A 9,743-nucleotide genomic window follows, 5' to 3' on the forward strand; every position below is an offset into this window, starting at 1 on the left:
GCTTATTTCCAAGACAACATTTCAATTTTTTGTTTAGTTAAAAACTTTCTACTAATATTTATATTTGATCTTATTTTAATTAAAATATTTTTTTTTAATGGTTTTAGTTATATATATATATATATAGTAGTGGGAAAAAGTGACGGCCAGAGGGGATATTTGTTTAAATGACTCTACAAGTTCAATTAAACCATCAAAATATGAGGAAAATATTTTATATTTTTAAAATATTTTAAATATGAGGGAAGAACAAAACACTAAACTTGGTTAAAGTATTATCTGACTAAATTATCTAGCAAAAAGGCAAAGTTCAGCTACAGGTTTTATTTTACCATGCGAAAAAAGTGCATAGCTCACAGGAAAAAGCATAGATTGACTACAACATCAGTTATTAATATTTTGTTGGTTCTCTCCTGTTTTTGCATGTGTTCATAATTTCTTTGCATGAGAGCCTGGCACAGTTTGGCATGTTTAATTGCGTTATTATCACAAATAAAACAATCGACTCCAAGCACTACTATGCAATATGCTTACAAAACAAATTTTTGTTATAATATTTGAATAAAGGGTTTGAAATGTACATTTTCCTAGGCCAGACATCACTATTGGCCACTACTATACATCTTTTCTTCCTGATTTTAATGTTATTTTATATTCCAGATGTTTCTGTCATAGAAGTCATTAAACCAGCACTCGAGAAGATCAGAAAAACATGCTCTTGTAAAGCCAGACCTGACGTCAGTGAGCAAACTGAGTCAGTGGGAATCTCAGTTGGACTCAATCAAGTTTGCAGGATGTTTCCTCAACTAGAAATTGAAAGCTAGTGCTCAAAAGGTGCACGAATTAAAACGTTTGCAGGCACAAATAATGTTATGAATGGAAAGAATTACCTGGTGTACAAGATCTACTGAACTAAATATTCACTCTAACGCCACTTTATCAACCCCTCATATTATAATTTATACAGTACCAGTCAAAAGTTTGGAAACACTACTATTTTTAATGCTTTTGAAAGAAGTCTCTTGTGCTCATCAAGCCTGCAGTTAAAAAAAAAAGAAGAAAAAAAAGAAACAGTAATATTATGAAATATTATTACAATTTAAAATAATGGTTCTCTTTTTTAATATACTTTAAAATGTAATTTATTTTTGTGATGCAAAGCTGAATTTTCATCAGCAAGTACTCCAGTCTTTGGTGTCTTATGATCCTTCAGAAATCATTCTAATATGCTGATTTATGATCAATGTTGGAAACAGTTGTGCTGCTTAATATTTTTTTTATAACCTGAGATACTTTTTTCAGGATTATTTGATGAATAAAAAGTTAAAAAGAACTGTATTTATTTAGAATAGAAATCTTTTGTAACAATATACACTACCGTTCAAAAGTTTGGGAACAATAACTATTTTTTTTTCTTTAACTATTTAATTCAACAAGAATGCGTTAAATTGATAAAAGGTGATGGTAACGATTTATATTGTTAGAAATGTTTTTATTTTGAATAAATGCTGTTTTTATGAATAAATGCTGTTAACGTTTTACTCAATGAATCCTGAAAAAAGTATTCCAAAAAAATATATTAAACAGCACAACTGTTTCCATCATTGATAATAACTGAGTATCAAATCATCATATTAGAATGATTTCTGAAGGATCATAAGACACCAAAGACTGGAGTACTTGCTGATGAAAATTCAGCTTTGCATCACAAAAATAAATTACATTTTAAAGTATATTAAAAAAGAGAACCATTATTTTAAATTGTAATAATATTTCATAATATTACTGTTTTTTTTTTTGGTTTTAACTGCAGGCTTGATGAGCATAAGAGACTTCTTGCAAAAGCATTAAAAATAGTAGTGTTTCCAAACTTTTGACTGGTACTGTACGTCTGAAAAATGTATTTAAAATGATGCACACTCACACAGGAGACGCTTCAATCATGTCAGTGGCCTATAAAAAGCGGTTTTATTCTATACAGGCCAGTGATTCTCAACATTTTCAGGGCAGTCGTGGCCTAATGGCTTTATAAACTATAATCACTGGCTTCCGGTAACAGCCGTACACGAGTCTAGATCCAGCAGAAGAGTGACCTCTGACCCGACACATGACGCAGGATATAGGAGTACACATTTCTCTTTAAAAATTCTCGTTTTAGACTTCGAATTCATGACCGGTGTTTTGTTTTGCTCTGTCCTCTGTGCTTCCCTGTTCGTCAATACGTCATGCGTCGGGTCAGAGGTCACGGCCATTACCAGAAGCCAGTGATTATAGTTTATAAAGTTATAAATATGGATATTTTTCTCTCGCTTCAGAAGGCCTTTATTAACCCCCTGGAGCCATATGGATTACTGTAATGATGGATGGATGTGCTTCTTTGTACCATTCACTCCCATTATAAAGCTGGGAAGAGCCAGGATAGATTTTAATATAATTCCGATTGTGTTCGAATGAAAGTAGAAAGTCATATAGACCGAGGATGGCTTGAGGGTGAGTAAATTAAGGGATTTTTGGGTGAACCAACCCTTTAATGCTCATTTTAAATGGCATTAGATATAACAAAGATCAGTTCCAAGATAATTAAGCCTGAGTGATCTAAAGAGCAATCCAAGAGGAAATACATAAATGCTAAACAGTAAGGGGCCCAGAATCGAACCCTGAGGGACACCAGAGCCAATCTCAATCTCAGACCCGAAACCACTCAAAAATAAACGTTACCAGCCAACTGGACATTTTTTTATTGCATTTGATGTTCATTTGAGTTCCTGAATATCAGTTTAAATCCAAGACCACTGCTGTATTTGCCACATAAACAAAAATGCTTAGTGCTCCTTTAAAATAGCATTAAAGGTGCAGTGTGTAATATTTAGGAGGATCTGTTGACAGAAATGCAATATCATAAACATAACTATGTTTTCAGTGGTGTTTAAAGACCTTACATAATGAACCGTTACGTTTTTATTACCTAAGAATGAGCCATTTCTATCTACACACACCGCCGGTCTCCTTACATCGACATGTTTCTACGGTGGCCCTGAACGGACAAACGCTGTCGTCACTATGTTGTTCTTCGTGATAAGAAGCGAGCTAAAGTCAGCGAATAAAACACTGACACAATGATGAATCAGTAACAATAATATTCGCAATTACATCGTTTTACTGAATAATTAAGTAAACCTAATTTCTTAATTTATCTTTGTAAAGAAACCTCATTGCTTAACTGGCTACTCTCTGCTGTCTCAGACGACGACATCACTTCCTGTCGGCCTGTTGGGTGCAATTCGCAACCTCACCACTAGATGCCGCTACAAATTTACACACTGCACCTTTAAATATAACAAAGATCAACAGAATGACTCAATGTAATGACAACTGGAGAGTCTAGAGAGAGTGTGATCTCACCTCAGGAGGAATGGGCTCCAGACCAGCGCAGTTCTCATTGCATTTATCATAGACGAGACGGAGTTTGCGGAAAAGCACGGAGAGCATCCGCAGGTGCTCCTGCAGTTTCCCCAACCGGTCCTGATGAGTGTTGGGATGATAGCTGACTCCGTTGGGCAGCTGAGCGAGGAGACAGAGGGAGTCAGACATGTGGAGAACGGGAACGAAACCGCACACGATTTGGCAAAGGCTGCGATTATTTTATGCGCAGTTTGTCAGTGCAGCGGCTGATCGGTAGTAAATGCTCCATCTGAACACCAGAGGGCGTCTCACACACACAAACACACATCACATATCCCTCTGAACACCAGAGGGCGTCTCACACACACAGAAGAACAATAACACACATCATTCCAGGAAATCCCTATCGCTGTATCTGAATAAACAGAAGATTGAAACGCTTTGATTGATTAAACATGACTAATAAACACACGACTGCCTTATTCTGTGTCAGAAGCACATCATCTCACAGAAGGAGGAGCTCAACTGTCGTTATGAAGTGAGTTTGGAGTAAAAGCATGTTATTAAATGTTGTCTTTTGTTGGACAAGAGGTTCATAAATGCTTCTCATGTTTGGAAAGATGTGTGGCGCGATAAGTGACTCAAACTCAGTGCTTTCAGAGTGAGCAGCGTTTACAGAGCCGAACATCAATGCATAACAAATATTCACAGCCTTTGCGATTTCAAAATCGCGATAAGCCAACTCGATTTAAGTGCGATTTACATGGAAATTGCGATACATCGTGCAGCCCTAGATCAGTCTTCATCTGTGGATGGACGAACTCACCTGCATGTTTCTCAGCAGCTGGAAGATCTCCATGGTTCGTAAGACGATGTCCTGCACCGTCTCCTGACCGATCCGACATAGTGATGCTGTGTTCACATCCCGAGCCGCCTGAGCCTGTTGCCCGGGGAACGGGGCCAGAGGAGGGGTTGCCATGGCGACAGAGGGATGCAGGCACTGATGGATGGATGGCTATTCAGTGAGACTTAGTGGCATGTCTGTTATGAGGGAATATTAAGTTGAAAATTGCACCATACACCATGTATCACACTTTTAAGCATTGTGTAATAAAACCATAAGTGTAGATATAAAACAATAAACTACGAAAGCTAACTAAATCCCATATATATATATTAATAATAATAATAATAATACACATATTATTTGGATGGAAACATTCTTCAGCTTTACATTGAGCTACTATCATCAAAACTTGAATGTCTAACGGAGCTGACATAACATATATGTGATGTAAACACAGAAAATGTCATTCGTCTGAACATATGCAACATTTGGAGCGTTTAAATACCTTTGTTAGTGTTGTTGACAAGACGTCATTTTTTTCCGTGCTGTGATCTCGTCTGTCAGTCAGCCATCGCGAGATTTCACGAGAAGTCACCGTGTACTCTTACATACGCAAAGCTGAAGGCGAGGCGCCATCTAGTGTTCAATCAAATTTGTGATAGCCTACATTATGAAATTATTTATTTCGGAGATCATGCCATGGCACGTTCATAAATGTTGAAGACTGTCAGCTGCTCTGTGCAGTCCTGCGATAAGATATGGATTAAATGAACAAGAGAAACGGTTGCATTTAGGGCTGTATAATTGCATTATATTAGCGATTAAAAGAGCAAGTTGGAACTCAAATCATTGATTCATGACAAACACAAAGACAGACATTCATCAATTGAAAAAGAAGCAGGAAGACCTTTTAACTTCAGACTCTGTGATCATTGATTTCACTTGAGTTTTGTAGACCTGCTCTGTCTAATAATCCCATATTTCCTTTCAATATCAAAGAAGATGATTCAATATAATTTAAAGTAATTTGTGGCTCTCAGAGACGCAGGTCTTGATCTTGTTCCTCTCAGAGGAGAATATGCACTTAAACTCAACAGTCTGCTGTTTACTCGTCTTATTCGGTGTGTGTGTGTGTGTGTGTGTGTGTGTGTGTGTGTGTGTGTGTGTGTGTGTGTGTGTGTGTGTGGAACTCCCGCTTCAAAAAGGCTTTTCTCTGTATATATTCTGATTATTAGCTTGGCTTGATTTTCTGTACTCGTCCAGTGGACTATAAAAGGATTAGGATTAGGAGCTGGAGGTACAAAGAGATTCAGTTTTCACTTAAAAGAGAATGAAAACTAGAGAGAGAGCGACAGCAATTCTCCTTTCCTTTGAATAAAACATCCAACAATGGAATTAAGATGGATTGGTTCACATGAACTACAATGAAAAATACTTCTAAAGCATGCATTAATCTTAGTTAACGTTAATTTCAGCATTTACAAATATATAATTCAAATCAAAAGTTATGTCTGATAATGGACCACAGTGCAAAAACATGAATGATTGATTTTTACACATAAATGGCTGGTGGACAGACTGAATTACTATGTGCTTTTGCCAATATCTTACTTTATATGCGTATACAGTACTCAATGGTTTTAGCTGGAAAAAGCAGGAATTCACCTAAATGTTATTTTCACATTCCAGTTGCTGTAGTACAATCATATTAGACTGACTTGCAGTGTTGGGTGCAATTAATTGCTAAGTAAACTAAATACTTTTCCCTTGAAAAAGTAAAGTAAGGGATTACTCTTAATCTTTCTGTAACAGTTACTTCTGATGTAATTGCATTAAATACTGTATAGAATGATGGGAAAGAAGCCAATACTTATCAAACTGTTGAATGTTTTCTAGACAGTGGTGGACTAGATGAGAGCGGGGCACAACCTAACACTTTTTGACTTTCTCAATTTGTGTAAATTCAGATTATTCATTATTTCCCACATTAATTTCCCACATCTAGTACAATTATGTGGTTTTGTTTTATTAATACAGTGTTTTTCTTGATTTACCCTGAAAGAATGGAAGTGAATAGTGACAACATGCCCCATAGGTGGAGCACAAACATGACCATATGACAGAGTAAAATGTTACAAACTAAAATATTTTGTCAATAAAATACAATTATTACCTTTTTCATATGAAATAATGGCATTTTTTAATAATGAAAATAAAGTAATTTTTTTATTTGACAAAAACACACCACAAAACAAAGCTATACAGCATAGTTCAAACCATAATAATAATTAATAATTTCTGAACATTTACTCTCACTCTTTTTCTCATGGTTTCTCAATAGAATTCATAAAAGTCTAGAATAGAATATCATAATTCTAATAGGGGCTCATTGTAACGCAGTGTGACTACATTTAAACCCGGCGAGTGTCTTCTGTTAGATCAGCATTAAAGAACTATATTAAGTTAAATAACATAAGATTAAAATATTATCAGAGTTCTTTCATTTTAAATAAACACAACAACAAAAAACAGAGTTGAAAATTTAACTTAAGAAATGTACTTTTGCTATGGTTAATTACATTAACTCTCTTTTGCTTTTCATTATTTGTCATGGAATCAACCTGGGAAATTCATGTGTAGTTTCTTCTTGCCACGTCAGAGCAAACATTTGTTTGACCCTGCTGATGTTTCCAGTGACCTTAAGGACTCAAAAGAAGCAGCCACACATTTTCAGAATGACAAGAAATTCTAATATTTACTTGAAAAATAGCTTGTAGACAATATTTCAGGACACGATTCAATTTACGTGGGAAAAGGGACTTGGTAAACATTAGTAGTTTATTTTACATACTGTATACTGTTCATACTCTGTGGATGGAAAGAAGTCAAGTACAAAATCAACATTGTTTGCGTAAGTATATTAAATTAAGAGGAAGCGCTTAAATATTTACAAGCAATACAAGAATTAATGTGTTTACCTTTTTACTGGTATATTTCGGTTTGCTTTTAAACCGGGCGGGTCTCACGCATTTGCAGCCCTAGGCGAGATTTTACATGCAAATCTTCCATCGCAGACAATTCCACTGATTCATAAACATAATCATAAAGTTCATAAACTCACACTAGTGCTGCACGATTCTGGATACGAATCATTTTGTGTGTGTGTGTGTGTGTGTTTCTAAATAGGAATCACGATTCTGAATAGTTAAACAAAATAACATACAATTTACTAACAGTTCTGACTGAAGGTTGATTGCTGCAATCTATTTAAAAAAAAAATATATATATTTTTTTAAATATGGTTTGAAGGATGACTCACACATAAAGACTTCACTTGTTTCATTATTAGATGGATCGAGTGTTTTTGAACGAATGATTCAATGACAAATTAATTTTTTAACAGTCACTTGTCGCCACCTACTGGTGTAATAATGTAATTAAAACAATCTTTATTTGAAGCGTCGAGTTACTATCAAAAGATGATTTAATCTATAGACATCAGTGTTTATATCCAAACTATAAACTTTTATCCCAGTACTTCTGTAATAAGTTTAAATTATTGTAACAAATTAATAATTAGGCTATCCTATGTGGTTGAAAAGACTGTTTGTGATACTGTTTCATATCTATATCGGACTACTGCTCTATCTGGATCAGAATTTTTTTTTTTTTTTTTTACTTCACTCATTTGGGCTCCCCTAATATTTGCCTACTCCATGGGATGGCCCTGCTTTTGAACAGAGCCTAAGATGGTACCATGTATGCTTGCCTTGGACTATCACTGGAAAATAGGTTTTGTTCACTGAGTTACGTAACTGATCCGAGACTTGGGTTGAGGATCCAAATGCAGTCGTTTACCAGGGTAATCCAGAATCGCAATCCATTAAACATGCAGTAGGTCAAAAAACACAGGCAAACCTTCCAGATAGGCGACAGGCAGAGCGGGTGATCAAATAACCAGGCAAAAGAGTCAAAACCATAAACACGGGAAACCAGAAAAGTGCTCAGAATTGCAGTGTGAAACAAACAAGACTTTGCAAAGAATGACTGAAAACACAGGGTTAATAAAGGCAGAGTTAATGAGGTGATGACACAAAGGTGGAAGTGAATTACAGTATTACAGTACTGTATTACATTACAGTGAATTACAGTAGAATTCACTTTTGGTGAATTACAGTATTATTTTTATTTTTAAATAATAGTGTACTGTACATTTATGAAGGGAAGTATTGGCAACATCTCACCTGTCGTAAGTCAGTCTGACTACGAGCTTTGGAATTTGAAAATGTGTGTTTTTAAATGTAAAAAGTCCTTAATTAATGTGAATTTTCGAACTTTGCTTGAGGAGTAAAAAAAAAAAAATCAAGATTGATTTCTAAACAAAAAATAGGAAATGAGAACAACAAAAAAAACAGTGATCGAAGAAATGAAAGTCCTCTTAGCATTACAGAAATAATAGCGTTGGTAAATAAACAATTTCTAAGATCAACAATAAGATGAACACACTGTTGGTTGGAGTAATTATCCCTTTAATTAAGGGATGGTTGAAGGAGTACAGTACATTACAGCATCACAATAGTGCTGTTTACAGATGAAGAAAGATTAACATGCAGGAAAATGACTAAAATAATGTGTCCATCTCAAATGATTTTCATTGCTAAAGTACCTTCTTACCTGCATGGCTCAGTGGGTTTCCTTTGGCACATGTCAAGTCATTTTACATTTTCTGTTTGTTCACTGATCAATGTTTATATGTGAATAAAGGCCTAAATTAAATCTGTTCATCAAGTCAAATTTGGACCGCTTGATTCATATGGATTAGTTTTATGATCTCTTTATGAACTTTTTGAAGCATCAAAGTGGTAGTTGCGTAGACTGTCGATGGAGCGACAGAAATCTCTCAGATTTCATTTAAAATATCTTCATTTTTGTTTCGAAGATGAACGAAATTCTTACGAGTTTGGGTCGACACGAGGGTGAGTAATGACAATTTGTACATTTTTTTGGGTGCACTAAACCTTGAAAGGGATAGTTTGCCCAAAAATGAAAATGTACTACGGAGCCCCCCTAGTCCCACTTTGGCAAAAAAAAATTATTATAACTATCTTGTGGCCTCAAGATAGTAACTCGTGGCCTCAAGATAGTAACTCGTGGCCTCAAGATAGTATCTCGTGGCCTCAAGATAGTAACTCGTGGCCTCAAGATAGTAACTCGTGGCCTCAAGATAGTAACTCGTGGCCTCAAGATACTAACTCGTGGCCTCAAGATACTAACTCGTGGCCTCAAGATAGTAACTCGTGGCCTCAAGATAGTATCTCGTGGCCTCAAGATAGTAACTCGTGGCCTCAAGATAGTAACTCGTGGCCTCAAGATAGTGTATCTCGTGGCCTCAAGATAGTAACTCGTGGCCTCAAGATAGTAACTCGTGGCCACGAGAAAGTGAGTTTTTTCAAGGCGAACGTTTCCATGTTAATGTTTCCATGGCGACGCGTCA

General features: G+C 35.7%; 1 protein-coding gene across 1 annotated transcript in view; it reads right to left on the reverse strand.

Moving 5' to 3' along the window:
• Positions 1-4,828, reverse strand: part of med30 (mediator complex subunit 30) — a 33,988-nt gene extending 29,160 nt beyond the window's left edge. Inside the window, exons 1-3 of the mRNA XM_084423373.1 lie at positions 4,755-4,828; positions 4,229-4,443; positions 3,403-3,561 (exon numbers count right to left, since the gene is read on the reverse strand). Of these exons, the coding sequence (XP_084279499.1) occupies positions 3,403-3,561; positions 4,229-4,381 (312 nt within the window). The 5' untranslated portion in view covers positions 4,382-4,443; positions 4,755-4,828. The remainder of the gene's footprint in view (positions 1-3,402; positions 3,562-4,228; positions 4,444-4,754) is intronic.
• Between the last annotated feature and the right edge of the window lie 4,915 nt (positions 4,829-9,743).

The sequence above is a fragment of the Rutilus rutilus genome, assembly GCF_951802725.1.
Source record: "Rutilus rutilus genome assembly, chromosome: 11".
Lineage (NCBI taxonomy): Eukaryota > Metazoa > Chordata > Actinopteri > Cypriniformes > Leuciscidae > Rutilus > Rutilus rutilus.